The sequence below is a fragment of the Pogona vitticeps genome, chromosome 3, assembly GCF_051106095.1.
Source record: "Pogona vitticeps strain Pit_001003342236 chromosome 3, PviZW2.1, whole genome shotgun sequence".
In the NCBI taxonomy this organism is placed as follows: Eukaryota; Metazoa; Chordata; class Lepidosauria; order Squamata; family Agamidae; genus Pogona; species Pogona vitticeps.
The window spans coordinates 249486372-249508268 of record NC_135785.1 but is presented as its reverse complement, the minus strand read 5'-3'; the positions used below and the strand labels follow the sequence as shown (position 1 = coordinate 249508268).

General features: G+C 41.6%; 1 protein-coding gene across 4 annotated transcripts in view; it reads left to right on the top strand.

Moving 5' to 3' along the window:
• The window catches only part of CNTN5 (contactin 5), a 590502-nt gene that overhangs the window by 366770 nt on the left and 201835 nt on the right, over positions 1-21897 (top strand). For all 4 annotated transcript variants that reach the window (XM_078390096.1, XM_078390094.1, XM_078390095.1 and 1 more), the window contains exon 7: positions 19659-19862. In XM_078390096.1, coding sequence (XP_078246222.1) covers positions 19659-19862 — 204 coding nt within the window. The remainder of the gene's footprint in view (positions 1-19658; positions 19863-21897) is intronic.

Here is a 21897-nt window from a genome sequence, read left to right as displayed (position 1 = left end):
TCAACTTTCCACCATCTGGTGCACCCACATGTTATCTGTTGTTGCAGTGAAGTTGAGGACAATGGGAGTTGGAATCCAACATAACAAGCCAGCACCAACTTGGTGAAGTCTGCCTTAAACATATAAAACAATCTATGGAAAATATATCATATTTCAGTCACTGGGGCAGGTCATAGGCTGCCACTACTCAGTCCGGGGGAGCAAATGTTGTCTCATATGCTGCTTGCTTATGGAAGCACTCTCAGTGTATATGAGACTCACAAGGTCCCGCAGGCTTCCTCTTTTTTTGAATTCTGTCGCCTTCCCATGAAATATCATGGATCACATATTGGCAACGAGCAAACTGCCTTTCCTCTTAAAATGATGGGTGTGCAGTTTCTCCTCTAGCTAAAAGCAAGGATGAAATGCTTTGTCTGCTGCTAAAGCCTAAAGATTGTCATCAAAGCAGATGACATTTGCGCATCTGAATTATAGATCACTCTAAAATAAATGATGAATCTACCAGAAAGGGTGCCACAAAAATGTATGTGTCCTGATGCGTAACCTATACTTTGAAAAGCAGATACTTTTAGGACAGAATCTGAACATACAGAATGCTGTATTCTTGGCAGAGGAATCAGACAAAGGTACATTTTATTTCCTTTGAGGGATACAACAACATTCCCTTTGATTTTCATGTGCAGAACATATCACAAAGGAAACTGGATTAGATTCAGATGGAGGAGGAGCGAAAATTGGTAGAACAAGCATCCGTAATTCAGGGTCTGCAGGTGATACTATATTACTGGCACAAAACAGAAATGTCTGGAAACAGTTACTGAGAAAGGTTTTGAAAAAGAAAGCAAGATTGCAGCTGAACATTAAGAAAATAAAAATCGTGACTATGGGATAATCACATAATTTCAAGGTTAAAGGTGAAGCAATCAAAATTGTTAAAAGATTTCCTGAAACTTTATCAGCTGTCCTCAATCCAAATGAAGACTGGGATTGAGAAAGCACAAGGAGGTGAGGAAGGGTAGCCATGAAGGAACTGGACAAGACCCGATGTCACTGGCTGATATCATCCATACTGTGATACAGTGGCATAGTGTGGGTTGCCAGCACCTGACACAAAGCAAGTATTGCACCTCCTAGATTACAGCTGCCATGCACTGAGGTCTGTCTGCACATGCGCCCCCCCCCTTCGGTCACTGATGGGAAGGGCCAGGCAGGGGTTTGGGCTGTGGCAGTCCCATATGCTCCAGTGTTCAGTGGCCCGTGGTGGATGGCCAATTGGCTACCTGGGTGGGGTCAGCTGAATAAACTAATAACATGTTGGTGTAATTCTGAAGCTGTAGCATGAGGCCTGTCAGTAGGCACTTCTTCATGTTTTACTTGCAGTATTCTGTGTCTTTCCCCTTTTATGCTTCTGAGGGGCATTTGAAACTACTGTATACAGTATTTCATTTTGAGACCGAAAGAAGGCTAAAGAAGGTACTTTCCTTGGTGAACTGGGTATAGAAGAGTCAGTCCTAGTAGTACCTTGGGCCATACCTATAAGAAGGAGAATAATATCCACTATATTCATGTGTAGAGTTGTGGGGAATGAGTGGAAATAGGTTTATGATTCCGCCCCTTCACATAGGTCCTTTGCAGAAGATCAGAATGTGGGGCTAATTTGGTGTGGATACCCTGGACCCCTTAGAAGACAAATAAGTGGGCCCTAGCTCAAATCAAACCTTGAATGATCTCTCAAAGTTCATGATCTATCAAAGCAAAAATGATGAAACTGAGGCTGTCCTACTTCGGGAGCATCATGAGAAGGCAAGATTCTCTCGGAAAGTAACTAAGGCTGGGAAGGGTTGAAGGCAGCAGGAAAAGAAGACCACCAAAAATGAGATGCATCTACTCCATCAAGGAAGCCACAGGCTTGAGTTTATAAGAGCTAAGCAGAGCTGCGTTTATAAAAGCTGAGGACAATATTTTGGGTCACTCATTCAAAATGGCCACCATAAGTCCAAAGTAACTCAATGGCATATAACAATAGCAATACTGATTTAATGTGTTGATTTGCAGCTTTAAATTCTATTCTGTAGCATATTCTGTTACCTGATGCCTCTGCTCCGAGCTAATGCAGAGGCCATGTACTTGGTGTTACCAAACTAGACAATCCTTCAGAAATCTTCATGAGGCAGATGCTAGCCTTCATCAGGGTGTCTCAGCACCATGAAGAGTTCACTAAGTGCCTGAAAGCCATCTGTCCATACAGATGGATAGAAGCAATTGATTCTACTTCCCCTGAGATGAAACCTGGTGACACCACACAGCAAGCTGCTCTCCACGCTTACAGTGTCCATTCTAGAACAGAAGGAATTACAACTTCCATGGCAATAACTTTTGGCCAAGATGAATTATGGATTTTGTACTTATCACCTCTATCTCTAAATTCAGGCTGATAGAAATTTCTGGAGACAAATGCCTGCTTTTTGTTTTTCTTCATATGTTGGTATTACACTGAAGACATTGAGCCAGTGTAGTTATGGTGGATCAAATGTTGGAAGAGACCTGAGAAGACCTGAGTTCAAATCCCTGTTCCACCAGGGAAACATGTGAGTGTAAATATCTCAATGCCTTGGAAACCCTACTCAAGGCACTGTATGTTGGAACTGATTGATGGCACATAACATACACAGAATAAAACATTACCTAGCTGTCCCTTTTTCTTTTATGCCTAGGCTTAATTCCTTTTTAAAAGTCTACTTTTGCAGGCTTTGTTTCTTTCACTGTGAGCTTCGTTGAAAAGGCATTAAAACAGGGGGTTAAATACATTTAAATCATTGCATTTTTAATAGGGTGTTTCTTTGTCTGCAGAACAAATGTTTGACAGATTATGTCCCTTTTGCTTATTTGATTCATCACATACGAACCAGGCACTTAACTTTATCCCAGAAAATTGAGGCTGGCTGGCTGGCTGGACAGCTTAGTTGGTAGGAGCATTTGGCTGTAGAGAAATGGTCTGGATGTTTGATTCCACACTGAGTCTCCCAGGAGAAGAGCCCTCCTGTGTGGCCATTGGTAAGATACATAAAGCCAAAGGGTTCCCAAAAGAAGGGGCACATTTGAGCACCCTATACCCAGGAAACCCTGGAAAGGATCATCGTAAGAAGAGATCAACTTTGTAGTATATAAATATAATTACAGTAGTGTCTCGATTGACGAGGATAATTCGTTCCGTTCAAATCCCTGTTAAGCGAAATCCTCGTCAAGCAAAATGAAAAAGCCCATTGAAATGCATTGAAAACCGTTTAATGCTTTCCAATGGGCTAAATACCTCATTGTAAAGTGAAGATCCTCCATAGGGTGGCTGTTTTCCGGTGCCTGTAAAGCGGGAAATCCGTCCAAAAACACAGCGGGGAGCCATTTTAGAGCTGCCAATCAGCTGTTTTAAAATCGTCGTCCAGTGAAAAATCAGTTCCAGAAACAGGGAACCGATCATCATGAGGAGAATTTTTCCTATTAGAACATCATTTTGCGATCGCAAAAGCGATCGCAAAAAACTAATCGTCAAGCGGTTTCGTCATTTAACAGGGTAATTGTTAAGCAAGGCACCACTATAAATGGAACTATGTCTGTAATGAGATACCATCACAAATCACAAATTTGAATGCATCTGATTTCCACATGATTATGTCTGAGTTATCTTTTGAAATAGTTTCAATATAATAAAATTAAGTTCAAATTAAGAAAACTAGATATCTGTCTGCTACTGACCTGTCATTCCTTACAACATTTTGTCACTTGCAAATTGCCTTTAGAGATTTGTATGTGTTTCATGTACGGCTGTCAAAGACCTGGAGAATTTATTATTATTCTTTGATCAATCACTTGTAATTACATCTAAATTACTGTGGGCCTGTTTGAAGAACCTGAGTGGAGTGTAAGACAATTTATAAACTGTAAAGTAATTGATAAACAAAGACTACCACCAATTGTTAGAAGAGAAACACATCTTTAATGCTTTATATTATTCTACTCCTTACTGTATTAACATGCAGGCATGTTGCTTTATTGATCAACCTGACTTACATCCAAATAGCAGTTTCAGACAGAGAAAACCATTAAATCGATTACTGAATTTTAAATCAACACTTATGTAAATCTCACAGATCAGTGGGGGTACTCTTGTCAGACCTGCCAACTGAATTCATGTCCCTGAATATATATATTCCTGGGCCATCAATTAAATTTAAAAATAGTTTTCAGTTCTCAAACCCTAGACCTGAAATTGCACCCAAGTGCTATTTATGGTGAACAAGCCATTCGTTTCCAAGCTTGAATGCAACTGTCAAAACAAAACACATTTTAAAAAAAAATCCAACCCAAACCTGAAGACAAAATACCAGACTGAAAATTTCATGTTTGCTCCCAAATGTCTAACTCCCGCTGGAATTTCATATTTAATCACAATGCCGAATCACTAAACAGAATGTGGTTTGGGATATCTCAACTCCTGTTTATTTGACTACACATGAAGGAACAGATCACAGATCTATTTGTGGTGTAGAAAATCACAGAATATGTTAACGTATCACTAGATGATATATTGATTTTTTTAAAATAACAATAAAGAAGCCAAAGTGGCTCAGTGGTTTAGGTATCTGGCTGGTAGAGCCAGAGGGTGGGGTTTTTGATTCTCCAGTGAGCCTTGTAGAAGAACAGCCAGCCTGTGTAGCCTTGGGCAAGCTGCTCAGTCTCGGAGTGCTCCCAAAAGAAGCAAATGGTAGACCACTTCTGAGTACTCTGTATGTAAAAAAAAAAAAATCCAGAAAGGGGTCACCATAAATCTGTATTGACATGGCAGTAAATAGGGCATGAATTGATTCATGCCACTCTGATAAGGAGGCAGGATGGGGATTTTCCCTGTGCAGCCATTGAGTGGTTGGCTGCTAGAGGAGGCAGGGAAGGGAAGGCTTGGCTCCTGCCTGGACTTGACAACCAGTGACAGAGGATGACCTGGGCAGTACTCCAAGGCTTGTGAGTGGGGCAGCTGGCTGGGAGGGAGGGGAAGGGAATGCTCGGCACCATGAGTGCTGCTCTGACAGCTTTGTATAAAGTGGCATGAATCAATTTGTGCCCATCTCTACTTGACAGCATATGATTATAATTGGCAGTAAAGCATTGCCTCTTCCTTTGAAGTGTATTCTTATGAACTGAACAATGAAATGTCATGTTGGCCGGTATTGCTGAAAGGCTGAAGAAATGTTGTAATTGTGGGACAGAGCCCTGGGCTCAAAATAAGACAACAGATGGCTATGCATGATCTCTAAATAACCATTCTTTGACAAGAGGAAGATGTATGGAAGCCATTTGTTGGGCTTCCAGCAGCTCTACATGATGCATGACATGAGAGGGACTCAGCTGTGTTTTATGTATACGTAAGATCAGGTGAGGGCTGCAGTCTTTGCTCTGCCAAGTACAGTATGAATGATAACAGGGAGGAACTTGCACCGATCATGATTTATTAGCTTAGCAAATGGCTAAACAGAAATAGTAGCATCATTAGGCAGTTGACTAACTTTTGATGAATTAGCTAGACCTCTCTTTCCATGCAGGTTCCAAAGTATTTTAATTAAGTCTCACACAAACAAAAAAGTCACCATCAATTAGGAAATCTGGAGTTTAATCCCCTCTGTTTTTCATTGATAAGGTTTAAAACAAAAAAAGCCTTATTTGCAAGGCATCTGGAATTCTGAATACAGCTCTGTGCTGGCAACACATTTTTCAGAAGTTTTGGAGACAGATGTGCTGTAGCGTGCACGCTTCCTGTGGGTGGTGAATAGTGTGGAAAGTGGCATGGCTCAGCTCCAGCTTATTATGTGGATGTGAAATATGGCCCTGTTGTCAGTGAAAAGTCATTTCCAGGGTACTGAACAATGATGTGATACACATAGCAGGAATTCTGAACTGCTCAAAGCATTTCAAACACACACACATTTAATCCTCGGAACGAAACCTGGACATTTTTATTGTCCGCTAGCTTTATGGAGAGACCTGCTATATGAAGGCTTCTTCTTGAACCACCCCCACTAGCCACTCTAGGTAAAAGTAAAAGTTCCCTTTGACATTTAATCCAGTCGTGTTCGACTCTAGGGGATGGTGCTCATCCTGTCTTCAAGCCATAGAGCCAGCACTTGTCCGAAGACAGTTTCCATTGTCACATGGCCACGTGACTAGGAATGCCGTTTTACCTTCCCACCGAGGTGGTACCTATTTATCTACTCACATTTGGATGCTTTCGAACTGCTAGGTTGGCGAGGAGCTGGGACAAAGTGATGGGAGTTCACTCCGTCATGTGGATTTGATCTTACGACTGCTGGTCTTCTGACCTTGCAGCACAGAGGCTTCTGCGGTTTAGCCCACAGCGCCACCACGTCCCCTACCACTTTAGATATCTGTTATAGGGAGAAGAGAGAGGCCACAGGGCCATTACTCCAGACCTCCTGAAGAACAAGTTGCCCTTTCCATTTTTCATCCTTCATAGAATCCTAGAATCATGGAGTTGGAATGGGCTTAAGGCCATTGGCTCCAACCTCTTGCTCAGTGCACAGATTCAAATCAAAGCAGATCCAATGGATGGCTAATTTTCTCTTGAATGTTTCAGTGTTGAAAGTAATTAGTAAGTAAAGTTTTATTATGCAGTCCCAGACCCTATTAAACAAAGATAAAATACATAAAATAACTAAATAGTATAATATAAAATCTGGCTATAATGTTTTGAGAATTCTCATAGCTGAAAATAAAAGCGTAGCCACAAACTGTGTTATTATTTGAATGTCTCCAGAAAACAGAAACTTCACATAGCCTTTGGGAGGTAGACCAGTGCATTTGCTCATGATTGAACCAAGATATCGAATACGTTTGATCCTATATAGACTACATTCTAAAAGGATGTGCGCAAGGTCTCAATAATTTCTTTCCCGGAGGGAAGGTAATTGGTTGCATTGTTGTATTGCTCTGACAATTAGGATGTTTTTCCTGATGCTCCACTGAAATCTGGCTTCCTGTAATTAGAGCCCATTATCACATGTCCATTTTCACACGCTAGCAAGGTTATGCTCAAAATCATACAAGGTAGGCTTCAGCAGTATGTGGACCAAGAACTCCCAGAAGTACAAGCTGGATTCTGAAGGGGCAGAGGAACTAGAGACCAAATTGCTAATGTGCGCTGGATTATGGAGAAAGCCAGAGAGTTCCAGAAAAATATCTACTTCTGCTTCATTGACTATGCAAAAGCCTTTGACTATGTGGACCACAGCAAACTATGGCAAGTCCTTAAAGAAATGGGAGTGCCTGACCACCTTATCTATGTCCTGAGAAACCTATATGTGGGACAGGAAGCAAAAGTTAGAACTGGATATGGAACAACTGATTGGTTCAAAACTGGGAAAGGAGTATGACAAGGCTGTATATTGTCCCCCAGCTTATTTAACTTATATGCAGAATACATCATGCGGAAGGCTGGACTGGAGGAATCCCAAACCGGAATTAAGATTGCCGGAAGAAATATCAACAACCTCTGATATGCAGATGATACCACTCTGATGGCAGAAAGTGAGGAGGAATTAAAGAACCTTGTAATGAGGGTAAAAGAGGAGAGTGCAAAAAACGGTCTGAAACTCAACATCAAAAAAAACCTATGATCATGGTCACTGGTCCCATCACCTCCTGGGAAATAGAAGGGGAAGATATTGAGGCAGTGACAGATTTTACTTTCTTGGGCTCCATGATCACTGCAGATGGAGACAGCAGCCACAAAATTAAAAGATGCCTGGTTCGTGGGAGGAAAGCGATGACAAACCTTGACAGCATCTTAAAAAGCAGAGACATCACCTTGCCAACAAAAGTCCGAATAGTCAAAGCTATGGTTTTTCCTGTCGTGATGTATGGAAATGAGAGCTGGACCATAAAGAAAGCAGACCGCCGAAGAATTGATGCCTTTGAATTGTGGTGCTGGAGGAGGCTCTTGAGAGTCCTCTGGACTTCTAGAAGAACAAACCTATCAATTCTAAGGGAAATCAACCCTGAGTGCTCACTGGAAGGACAGATCCTGAAGCTGAGGCTCCAGTACTTTGGCCATCTCATGAGAAGAGAAGACTCCCTGGAAAAGACGTTGATATTAGGAAAGTGTGATGGCAAGAGGAGAAGGGGACAACAGAGGATGAGATGGTTGGACAGTGTCATCAAAGCGACCAACATGAATTTGACACAACTCCAGTAGGCAGTGGAAGGTAGGAGGGCCTGGCGTGCTCTGGTCCATGGGATCACAAAGAGTCGGACACGACTAAATGACAACGATCACATGTCTTGCACTCTGGGGTGATTGAGGACAGACCCTGCCATCTTCTGTATGGACTACCTTTCAAGAATTTGAAGAGTACTATCATATCTCCCCTGAGTCTTCTTTTCTCAAGGCTAAACATGCCCAGTTCTTTCAGTTTTTTTCTCATATTGCTTGGTTTCCAGTCCACTGATCATCCTTGCTGTCCTCTTTTTCAGCATCCTTCTTAAAGAGCTGTGTCCAGAACTGGACACAGGACTTAAGATTAGGCCTAACCAGTGCCAAACAGAGGGGAACTACTTCTTCGCAGGATTTGGAGACTATACTTCTGTTAATGCAGCTAAAAGCATCATTTGCCTTCATTACATGCTATTTGCCAATATCATTACACTGTTGGCTTATATTCAGCATGTGATCTACAAATGAAGAGCACCAGGCTCAGAACTGACCCTTGTGATTCCCCACTGGTTACCTCCTTCCAGTTTGAGAAGGAGGTATTGATAAGTACTCTCTGAGTACAGTTTTATAGCCAACTATGTATTCACCTGACTGTTCTTCTATCTAGCCCACACTAAGTTAGCTTGCTAATCAGGATATCATGGGGCACTTCTTAAAAGCTTTGCTGAAGTCAAGATATATTATGTCTACAGCATTCCCTTGAAAAGTCCATGTTGGCTACTAGTTATTATTGCATTGTTTCCAAAGTGCTTGCAGAACAATCTCTTTATAATCTGCTCCAGAATTTTCCTTAGAATTGATGTCAGGCTGATTGGCATGTAGTTCCCAGGTCCCTTCTTTTGGCTATTTTTGAAGATAAGGACAACATTGGCCTTCCTCTAGTTATCCAGCACATTACCCATCCTCCATGATTTCAAGAAAATAATAAACAGTGGTTCTGGCAGTTCTTCACCCAGTTCTTCCCAGTACTCTTGGATGCAGTTCATTGAGCCCTGGAGATTTGAACTTGTTCAAACTAATAAGATGCTTCTTGTCTATTTATTTATCAGTCTCAAGCTGCAATCCTGCCCCCTCCACTTGTACTCCACAGTTGTGTGGAGGGTCATGGACTGTCTTGTGGGCAAAGACTAAGCTAAATGTAGGTCCCTACTCTGCCACTTGCTTCTATGGAGCTGTCTCAGTTGTTTTACAATACGTAAAATCCTCCATACATTACTAAGCCTTTATGGAACTATTCGTTCTCAAGCTGCCACAAGACTCTTTGTTTGTATTACAGTATGTTTGTTTGTTACTGTATGTTTTATCTATTGTTATGAATTGCCCAGAATAGTGCCTTCCTCTAATGGGGTGCTATAGTTTTTCTGCAGTCAACTAACACAGATACACACTCTGTAAATAAAATATTTCATTATTAGACAAATCTGTAAAAAAGTGGATTGCAATCATTATGTATGTGGTATGCTAACAATCTTACTGGGATATGTTATAAAGTTTTGTTTCGTGAGTCATCATCGCAGTCTTCCATGTTAACATCAAATCCTGTGCAATAAGGCTACATTTCTTGTAAAGGCCTGAAAGCTCATGATTTCCTCCATATTTGGAGAGACTTTGTGTTAAGAGTAAAGACTAAAAAATAGAAATTTCAAAGACTGAGAGGTCTTTGTGGCGTATCTGATGCTTTCAAGACTCCAGCTAAAAGGACACAACAGCTAGAAGTGTGGAGGTATATACAGTAATTTGCCTGGCGATGATTTCTGCGTCAGGTCAGTCTGTACTGTCTTCTTATCACATTGTTGTCAGTACCACTTTGGAAAACCCACTCTAGGAGATAGTATAACACTGGGAATACTGATCCGGTACAGCCATATAGTATTTCTCCATCAGGGGGAAAAGATCAAATTGAGGCAACTCAGGAAACAAGATAAGAAATGGATAGCCCTAGATTTTATTTATTTATTAATTTTAAGTTCATGAGAGAGAACCCTTAAATATATTTCTCTGCAGAATATCTGGTCTTTTCATCTCTGTCTTTGTTATTAGGTAGTTCAGATGCACCTCCAGGTCTGACGACAGAAATAAAACAAAACATAATAATATATAGGAAGAGGTGCAAACATTTAAAAAGGCTCTCCAAATGACCTTCAGGAAGTAGATATAGGACTCCTGGAGGGATCTCAGTAAACAAGATGGGCTATTCATAAAATGAAATGCCAGCTTGGCTGTCGCCATGGTGACTTAATCACTTCAACACCCAAACTTTGTAAATAGCAGAGCTGACTGGCAGAGAATACCTCCATCTCTGCTCCCCAGGAGAATGCCAATTTACGGCTTAAACCTTGCCCTTCGTGACTCTCCCCCTCCCCACGTACATACACCTTCTTCTTTGTTGTATACCAAACACATCTTAATAGTTGTTTGAAGTCTCATGCTAGAAATTAGTTCACTAGCATCCATGCCTTTCTGGGAGAGATGAATGTGCATAATCTCTGTCAAATAACTGACATATGCTTCAGATATAAGATATACATATAAAAATAAAGTAGAAGTCATTTACATTATTTCCCTCCTCCAAAATGCCCTCCTTACAAGACTTTTTAAATCCTTTCTTTGTTTCACAGATTGTTTTTTCTTTCCATGGTGGGCATGGTGAAGAATGCTGGTATCATATCCATTTTAGTCTGCATGAATTAGAACTGTCATAATTCTGCCAGTTAAATCAAGTGTTATGTTGAATGCATCGTTCTAGTCAATTTTGTTTTGTTTCAAAAGCACTGCCCTCTTTCCCCATATCTCTTATCTCATTTATTTTATTTATTTATTTATGTTGTACTATTTGTAGGCCACCTTTCTTCCCATGAGGGGACCCAAGGCAGATCACAATGTAACACTAAAAACACGATCAATTGCAGATTTAAAAGCTTGTATTAAACTACAATTATATTTAAAATTTTAAAAGCAAACTTAGAAGAAACAAAAATCCAGCATCCACAGACTCAGTCATAGCTATTAAAAGTCTGCCTAAAGAGTTGGCAGAAGGATAAAAGGAATGGGGGGGCTCATCTATTTCCTTGAAGAGCATTCCGCAACCTGGGAGCAACCACAAAGAAGGCCCTCTTTCATGTCCCCATCACATGGTCCTACAATGGAGTGAGCCACAAGGAGGACCTTTCAAGTGAAACTTGGTCTATAACCTATGGGGAGCAAAGATAAAATGTGCAGTATGGCTGGAGGAAATCATTCAAGCAATGCATACCATGCAAAATATGTTCACAAACGTGCTCAAATTGAGAGGGAAGCAAAGACAGGAAGAACTTTTGCCTTGTAAAACAAATCACAGCAAAACAAAAATGACAAAAGAGGGCAGGAATAGGACATAGTGCTGGGGGGGGAAAAAGATGTGTGGAGACACGAACTTTAGAAATGTGTGAATCCTTCATCTTAGCTGGACAGTTGCAAGGTAGATAGCTGGCACTTGCTTTTGGAATAGATTGTGAAAGCCATATCTTTTATGAATATAACAATGAAATGTGTCATGCGGGGGGAAGTCCTATGCCTCAGATATCAGAAGTCGGAGAAACACAGCATTATAGGAATGCCAATGAACCCCGGATCACCACCAAAGGTAAACAGACTATCCTTTCAGTAAAACTGCTGAACTAATTCCCACTGACTCTATTCTTTAGCCATCACTCTAATCAATGGATGAATTATTAAAAGGCCATGCTGTCAGGTTGCTGATTAGATACCTTTGATTTTACATCAGTCCCGGGTGAAGCCAAGTGATGGCTACATTTCAAACAAAGTGAACTGGCTCTAACCCATACTAATTATCAGAGACTTGTTTCTCTCCATGTGAACGAGGGGCAGGTGCCTTTAATTACACACGTTTTTCTCTGAAAATGTTCCTCTGTTGCTATAGAAGATATTGTATTATTATTTATCATTAGTGTCAGAGAAGGCATCCGATTGTGGGAGTACTTGTGGGAAACGTCTGCTTAAAGGTTGTAGTTGCATTCTGTTCCAGTGACGTACATACACTCCTGGCAGGAAGCGGCAGCTGCCAGCAGGCGGGGTAACCCCTTATTCTGCCCTTTGGCTTAGAGGTAGAGCATAAGATCAAAGGGTTATTTCAGCCAACCCTGATTACGATTAGGTAACTAGTATCCTAACTGTCTCTCTCACAACATGCTATGTAAATCATTCTAAGTACCGTACTTGCCGCCGTACAAGGCGACTGGGAGTATTAGATGACCCCCCCCCAAACATCCACTCAAAATCCACTCTGCTGCGGTGCCGGCGGCGGCTGCATGGGGCTCTGTCTGGGCCCGCCCTAGAAGTTCATGGCCAGCGAGGACGAGGGCGAGAAGGAAAGGGCAAGAGGGCGGGCGGCAGAGGGCAGGAAGGAGGAGCAGCTCTCCGGTGGCGCGCAGGCAAGCGGCGAGCTGGCTCAACTCTTAGGGCAGAAGGAAAGGGAAGCGGGCGGCGGCAGCAGAAGGAGGGGAAGGAGAAGAAGCTCTCCGGTGGTGTGCGGGCGAGTGGGCTCAGTGGCGCGGGGCGGCAGGCTCTGGCTGCTCAGGCATGGCCGGCTCTGCTTCCCTCCCTCCCTCCGTCCGGACCGACCATCTGCCTGCCTGCCTGCCCGCCCGCCTGCCTTCCTGGCCCAAATGAAGTGCACCTGGCGTACAAGACGACCCCCCCCCCCACTTGGAGGCATGTTTTTGGGGCCAAAAAAGTTGTCTTGTACGCCGGCAAATACGGTGAATAAAAGAGCTCTCAGGGTGTTGCCTGTAGGTTCCGCTGGCTCTGACATCCGTTGTCGACTCCTTTGTTCTCTGGTTTTTCCTTTTCTGTTATTTTCCTCTATTTCTTTGCATTGTTCATTTAAGAAGGCCCTCTTGTCTCTCCTTGCTATTCTTTGGAAGTCTGCATTCCATTTTCTGTAACTTTCCCTATCTCCCCTGCATTTTGTTTCCCTTCTCTTTTCTGCTATTTGTAAGGCCTCGTTGGACAGCCACTTTGCTTTCTTGCATTTCCTTTTCTTTGGGATGGTTTTTGTTGCTGCCTACTGTACAATGTTACGAGCCTCTATCCAAAGTTCTTCAGGCACTCTGTCCACCAAATCTAGTTCCTTAAATCTGTTCTTTACTTCCACTGTGTATTCATAAGGGATTTGGTTTAGATTATACCTGAGTGGCCCAGTGGTTTTTCCTACTCTCTTTAGTCTAAGCTTGAATTTTGCTATGAGAAGCTGATGATCAGAGCCGCAGTCAGGTCCAGGTCTTGTTTTTGCTGACTGTATAGAGCTTCTCCATCTTTGGCTGCAGAGAATATAATCAATCTGATTTCGATATTGTCCATCTGGTGATTTCCATGTATAGAGTCGCTTCTTGTGTTGTTGAAAAGAGTGTTTGTGATGACCAGCTTATTCTCTTGACAAAATTCTATTAGCCTTTGTCCTACTTCGTTCTGAACTCCAAGGCCAAACCTCCCTGTTGTTCCTTTTATCTCTTGGCTCCCTACTTTAGCATTCCAGTCCCCTAGAATGAGAAGAACATCTTTCTTTGGTGTCAGTTCTAGAAGGTGTTGTAAATCTTCATAAAATTGTTCAGTTTCAGTCTCCTCAGCATTGGTGGTTGGTGCATAAACTTGGATGGCTCTGATGTTGAAAGGTCTGGCTTGGATTCGTATTGACATCATTCTAGCATTTTTGAGATTGTATCCCATTACAGCTTTTCCCACTCTTTTGTTGACTATGACGGCCACTCCATTCCTTCTATGGGATTCTTGCCCACAATAGTAGATATGATAATCATCTGAGCTGAATTCGCCCATTCCTGTCCATTTTAGTTCACTGATGCCCAGGATGTCAATGTCTATTCTTGCCATCTCCTGTTTGACCACCTCCAGCTGCCCATGGTTCATAGATCTTACATTCCAGGTTCCTATGCACATTCCATGTTCCTATGCATCTTGCAAGGCATAAAAATCAAGCAGGGTTGTGTTAGAAGGTTTATCTGTAAAACAACATCTTCAGAAGCATTCTGAATGTTTGGAAGGAGGGAGCCAAGCACAGAGTGACTAAATAGGGCTTATGTCTCACCTACATCATCCTCACCTCTCTCTCTCTATTCCATGTATCCATTCTGCCTGAATTCCTGTTGCTTAAATTAGTACGTTTAGTAGCCAGCCATTTCCAGGCACTGACAGAAAAGCCTGAACATTTGAGAAGAGCCCCATGTTCCATGTTCCCCAATTTCTTCACAGGCATAATTCCTACTAATCAGCCAGCCATTCCGTCCATGCCATCTGTCTCTGTGCTTTGTTTCTCAAAGGGAAGGAGACTAACGACATCTTGAGGAACCCTGAGGGAGAAAAAGTCTCTGCTAGGATGAAGCATCAAGTGTTATGTCAAGACTGCCAAAACTGATGAGAATGAGGAATTTAATTAGTATTCTTTGCATTTCTACTCCTGGGTAGTATTTAGTGGTTAACAACCATTGAGAGTCTTGTTATTGTTACTAAATTTGTTTAATCTACATTTAAAACTACCCATGTTGACAACCTTTTCCACCTCTTAGCACATTTCACGTTGCAACATGTGAAACATTGGACTTCTCAACCACACTGGACGCTGTTCCAAGACCTCTATTCAGGTCACATTACTGTAGTCTCTTGAGACTGAAGGATGCCTACCCATGTGAAGCAGTACTTCCTCCTGTCTACGTTGTATCTCCAACCACTCATTGGTGGTTACAGATTCTGCTAAGATGGTTGAGGGAGAAGAAAACCATTTTCACTCTTTCTCTGTACTATATATATGTGACAGATTAGCAGAATTTACACACTTTGAAATTAAGTATCTGCAGTCAAATTTCCATAACAAATAACTTTTAAAAGAAAGAAGGAGAAAACAGCAAATTATCTCGCAAAATATGCAGGTGTAGGTGGTTGGTGCTGTAGAGCAGTGGTCCCCAACCTTGGACCTCCAGAAGCCTTCACCACCATCTCTGCTGGCCAGGATTTCTGGGAGTTGGAGTCCAAGAACATCTGGAGGCCCAAGGTTGGGGACCACTGGGGTAGAGCAATGGTTCCCAACCTTGGGTAATCCAGGTGTTCTTAGACTGCAACTTCCGCCAACATAGTTAGTGGCAAGAGCTTCTGGGAGTTACAATCCAAGAACACCTGGGTTACTCAAGGTTGGGAACCACTGCTGTAGAGTGTTCTTGAGCTACAACTCCCAGAAATATTGACCAGCACAGCTAGTGATGAAGGCTTCTGTTAGTTTTAGTCTAAGAATATCTGAGAACATAAAGTTGATTCTCAGTCATTCCACAGATCTGACACAGTATTCAGGGTACAACACCTTTTTTTCATAAATATTACTAAGAATTCACACTTACTCCATCCCCATGTCATCATACATGTGCAATGTTTCACCCCCATTCTTCTTGCTTACCAACTTTGCATAAATTTAAAATGTAACAGATTGCTTCAAAGCATATCCATGTGCTTCTTGGAAAAACCTGGGCATATTGCTTCTAGCCTAGTGAATTCCATGTTCTTTGAAACAGCAGTTAGTGAGAATTACTGCTGTGAGTTATAGTGTCAGTTCAAGCAAAATAACAACGGACCAGTTAGGCAACACCACATCTGATCCGTATGTACCACAGATAGTGTAGAGCAGTTGTCCCCAACCTTGGGCCTCCAGATGTTCTTGGACTACAACTCCCAGAAGCTTTCACCACCACCTCTGCTGCCAGGATTTCTGGGCATTGAAGTCCAAGAACATCTGGAGGCTCAAGGTTGGGGACCACTGGTATAGAGGACTCCTGCAAAGAGGTGAGCAAAGAGACCATTTTTATTTCCTGTCTTTAAATAGGGATGTCCCTGTTTGATGCCAAATTTTATTATTTATTTATTTACATTTATTTTATCCCCTCTTTCTCCTTAAAAAGAAATCCCAGAATTCAGGAAAATAATTTACCACCCACATTTAGTGACATGGTTTTCCTGATGTTATGGTTTGACTGCTTAATTCTCACTCCTGGTGTATACAAGCTCTTGGACACATGAGGTGCACAGTGGGCTCCTTGAACTGAGATGTTGTGATGGAGGTTGATGTTGCTATTGGTCGTTTGTTGTGGGTTTTTGCTAAATTGATTTATATCCCAATTTCTTTGATCAAGTCAAATTGCTTTGTGATACCCCATACGTGGTAGTGCTGTGGGTTAAACTGCAGAAGCCTCTGTGCTGCAGGGTCAGAAGACCAGCAGTCGTAAGATTGAATCCACCCAATGGAGTGAGTTCCCGTCGCTTGTCCCAGCTCCTGCCAACCTAGCAGTTTGAAAGCATGTTTTTAAAAAAGCGAGTCGATAAATAGGTACCACCTTGGTGGGAAAGTAACGGCGTTCTGTGCCTAGTTGCGCTGGCCACGTGACTATGGAAACGGTCTTCGGACTAACACTGGCTCTACAGCTTGGAAACGGGGATGAGCACTGCCCCCTAGAGTCAGATACGACTGAACTAAATATCAAGGAGAACCTTTACCTTTACCTCATAACTCAAAGCAACCAGGGAAAAAGTAGAGTTTCCAGCTGAGATGCTCTTGAGAGCTGACCGGCTTAGATTCAGTAGGGTGGCTGTATCACATGCTTTCAAGCTAGGGTCTCTGCAACAAGCTGAAACAAATCACAAAATTCAAATTACGTTGTTCTGATTTGTACCCATTTGTATATCTTTGAGATCAAAGTGAAAAGGCCAGATTCAATCAGGTCCACAGCAAAATGAAGTGAATTTACAAATCACTTTATATCCAGAACACAGACCAAATGAGGCACAAACCATTCAGCTTTTTTTCTTTTCTTGTTTAAAACTAACTTTTAAAGATGACCAGTTGACAAACTTCTGAAACTACCTGTCTGAAATTTGGTGGGTTGACTGCCTCCTATGGTCTTAATCATGTCGCCAAACCCCATGTTATATCAATAGGGAAACAGAAAAAACACACCCGTTCTGGTTTTCCAATGCAAGTCAATAGGATCAATTCATATCTGAGACAGAATCTTCATTTGTTAAGGCACGAAATGCAATATTTTAAAAAACAAACAAACCCAAATTAGCCTTCAGATTGAGGGACCTCTGCATATCCCTCTTTCAGACCATGAAAATGATTTTTTAAAAAAAAAATTGTAAAGGATTTATCACTATTCTAATTTCATTCTTGTCAATTAAAGAAAAGTGTGTGAATCCATTAAAAAAATAAGATATTGGGGAGATGGCCCCCAGCTTTTGTGTCCTTAAATCCCCCCACACTTCCCAACCACTGTCTTGCAATGAGGCATTTTAGCACTTTAGAAAGAAATGTCCCATCAGACTAAATTGTGATTACTGACTTCATACTGCTGCTCAGGCTGAAAACAGCTACGCAGACAATTAGTAGCTGAAAGCCCAGAACTCACTGTAGCGGCAAAGTATTATATGTCTTGGAGCTGCAGCAATGACTTTCTATTACTGAGCTAACCTTGACATTTCTGCGTTTAGAGCCAGGCCTGACAAGTCTGTCAGGGAACCGACAGGAGATCGAGGCTGCCTCAGAGCTAATGTTGGATGTCAAGAGTTCAGCTGCGTAGAAGAGGGAGGCAGAGGGAGGGGTGAAGTGGGAGGAGAAGACGCGATAATGGAAGTGGAGAATACTGAATTTAAAAATTGAGATGAAGCTATGTCCTCAAAGACAGCTTGGCCAGAAAGAGGACTTTATCTACTGCAATATACAGCTTGGGATGACTGTACCCATTTAATTTCACTGTTCCCGTCTTTTTGAGATATTTGAGGACAGTCCCACTACCATCCCAGACATGGGTTGAAGATCCAAGAGAAGGCATTTTCAGCAGCTGCTGTCAGCCCACAGAAATCCTTGCCTCACAAAACTAGGTTGCCCCCTCTCCTTACAATCCTTCCCTTAACAGGTGAAAACTTTCCTGTTTACATTGACTTTTAACCTCTAAATGCCCTTGCGTGGCTGCATTTATTTTTAAATGGTGGTGCAGTGTATTTTTAGCAGCGCTTTTTTTTAATCAGGTGTATTTAATGTTTTGAAGTGTTTTAATTAATTAACTTTTAATGGAGCATGGAACACTCTTGTTTGTTCTGTCATACTTTAACGTATGCTATTTATGTATTTATATTATTTATATGCTGCCTGTCTCCCCATAGGCAGCTTACAACAACTAAAATGAGAAGATAAAGGAACAGTTTAAAAATACTATATAAATATAATATTAAATACAGTCAAACATATATTAATATTAAAAACCAAGATTAAAAACAATTAAGCAATAAACAGACATTCCTGAGACAGTTACTGCTTAAAAGCATGTCTGAAGAGGAAGGTCTTTGCCAAGAACAAGAGGACAAATGTTATGTTCATGTTTTAATTTATTGCGATTTTTAATATATATATATTTTAGTAGTTGTACACCACCTTTCCCCTTTATTAAGAGAAAGGCAAAAATAAAGTAAAGCTGGTGCCCACTGTGGTTGGTGAGGCAGAAGACACAGCATCCAAGAGTGAGTGGACCCAACATCAACAGGCAGATCCAGGCCAATGGTGGCATTCATTATCAGGCAGGCAGGGATACCAACAGGACTTCATTCACTCATTCATTCTCTCTACAAGTTACCAAAGGATCCCAATTCTATTTCTACCTCATGCTACTTCCATCTTCTCATTTTCCACATGGGAGCAGCCACTGAAAATGCCCTCTCTTGGGTCCTCACCAAATGTGTCTGGAATGGTGGTGGGACTAAGACAAGGTATTTCCTCAAAGATCTCAGTGTGTCTCGTTCTCTCTCCAACAACACACAGAGAAAGACAGAGAGACAGAGGGAGGGAGGGAGGGAGAAAATGGAATTGAGGCTGGGAAATTTCAGGTTGAAAGTGCCTTCAATTAGGTATCATTTTTTGTCAGAACAAGCAAGAACAATGATTGAAATTCTGGGAAACTGCTGTTGGCCAGAATGAGAACACTTTTTAAGCTGGAAGGAAAAAACAGGTTTCTCATAGTTCATTAAAAATACTGTTAAATGCCCACAGGAAAATGTGTTTCTGTTTATTTAGCCCATCTATCTTGCTCCATGGGAGAAGCACTAAAGACTGTTATATGGTCTCTTTTCTGACTATTTCTCACTTGCTGCCTTGACATGAGCTATCTTGCTATAAGAGACTCATTCATGCAACTTTCCTCAAGGTGACTTAAGAGAAGGCTGAGATGCCTTAAAGAAATGTGACTTTGGGCCAGTTTTATTTCCAGATTGGCACATATAATTCAGTTAATTTTTTTAAAAAAATAATTAACTCATTGTATTCTTCTGTTGTTTTTTCTAGAGATCATCTACAGTTGGGTATTTAATGAGTTCCCCTCCTTTGTGGCAGAAGACAGCCGGCGCTTCATTTCCCAAGAAACAGGCAATCTCTACATTTCAAAGGTACAACCATCTGATGTTGGGAGCTACATATGCCTGGTGAAGAACACAGTGACCAATGCCCGGGTCCTCAGCCCTCCTACGCCACTGACGCTGAGAACTGATGGTAAGCCACTTTTGTCGCCAGTGTGACATAGATTTGCAAATATTTTGTTCAAACACATACAATATATCTTTCATTTGTGAAGAAGACCATATCCATCAGATTTACCATTTAGGAAAAAGAAGTGAGCAATTATTGAACCGTTGCATACTGATGCGTGCACAGTTGACTAACTATCCAATATGAGCCAGAAAGATAAGGGAACAGCAGGGGTATATTAGCAGCTCCTGGACTTTTGGGGCTGCTAAGATGTTATGTGTTTGCTTTCTCATTTCTCTCTTCCTTTGTGCATCCTTGATTCTTTTTATTTCAGGTTTTTCAGCCCCTTGTTTCATAGTGTTTTTCAGACACATGACCAGATGTAATAAAATGCACAGGCATGGTGAAATGGACAAGCATAAACTGTGTGGAATAGACTTGTTGCCCATTTACACTTGCACAAGGGAAATCATGTAAGTCTTGGTGGGAAATTGTCACTTGTTAATGAGTTGATAATTGCATTCCTGGGCATAGGGCCCATTGTGTAATCAGGTGGGTGTCCAGAACTTTGTTAACAAGCACCCATTGGCCTCTAAGTCTTATATGGTTTTCCTTCTGTAAGTATAAAGTGACAATAGGATTCTGGTCATGCTTTAATTTCTTGGGAAATAAATTTCTTTGTGTAACAATGATAGCCTGTTGCAACAAAGACAAAAAAGAAAACCAACAACTCCTTAAAGACTAACATGTTTTATTTGGCCTTAGCAGTTATAGACAGTAGACTGCTTCTTGAGATGCATACAAGTAGACTACATTCCATGAAAGTTTCTGCTATATAACACTTGTTAGTATTTAAGGTGCTGGAACAGCCCTTGTTGTTTACACTTGCTTTAATTACATCTATATTGGACTAAATTACATCTATATTGGACTAATGTAACCAAGCCATATGCATTGTCTCTGACACATTTTTGGCAGCACCTGGCAGGACAAAGTTCCAAATAGTGTAGTCCTGGGATGAGCTGGAATTGTTAGCATGTATACATTACTGAAACAGTGATGTCTATGTTGGCTTGGGCATGTTATGAGAATGGCTGATGGTCGGATTCCAAAGGATCTCTTGTATGGCGAATTTGTGCAGGGAAATCGCCCCAGAGGGAGACCACAGCTGCGATACAAGGAGATCTGCAAGCAGAATCTGAATGCCTTAGGTATAGACCTCAACCTCTGAGCATTCAGCCTGGAGGGAGGTGGTGCAGCATGGCCTCTCCCATTTTGAAGAGACCCTTGTCCAGCAGGCCGAGGTAAAGATGAAGTTAGAAAAACAGCAAAATCAGGAAGCTGGACAGGGGACAGATTGTATTTGTCCTCAGTGTGGAAGGGATTGTCACTCTTGAATTGGCCTTCTCAGCCACACTAGATGCTGTTCCAGAGCACATTACCATAGTTTCTCTATATTGGATTACTGTAACATGCTTTGCACCAAGCCATGTCTGATGCCTTCAGAAGCTTTACCTGGTCCAGAATGCAGCAACTCTCCGGAGGGGGCTCAAAGGAATACATGGTTGTCTGAACATGATATGCCCAGTTTAGAAGAACTGCACATTACTAACATATTTCCTGCTGCCATTCAGAATGCTTGCTGTTACACATTGCTCATTATATTTACTCAGAAGCATTCCAGCTCCATGTGTGCTTAAAATATTCACAGATCTAACTATAACATCTCAAATCCAAATTCTAAAGTGACAGGGAGGAACAGAATGCCTTTACTTGTCACCAAAAAGTTATCACTATGTGTATCAGGCAAAGGGGAGAGTGTATTCAAGACATGGAGTGCCACCACTAAGAAGGTCCTTTCTCTCTAACTCCACTGTGTTATCCCATCATGTACTGTGATTTTTATGTCTTGTCAAGCCTGATTTGTGACAACTCTATGAATGAATGATCTCTAAAAGTCTTCAACTGCCCTGCTCATTTCATTCTATAGTGGCTTCCAAAGACCATCTTAAAAGTCTAGGCAGGTGCTCATGGGTGGTCGTGTTATTTAAGTTCAGAG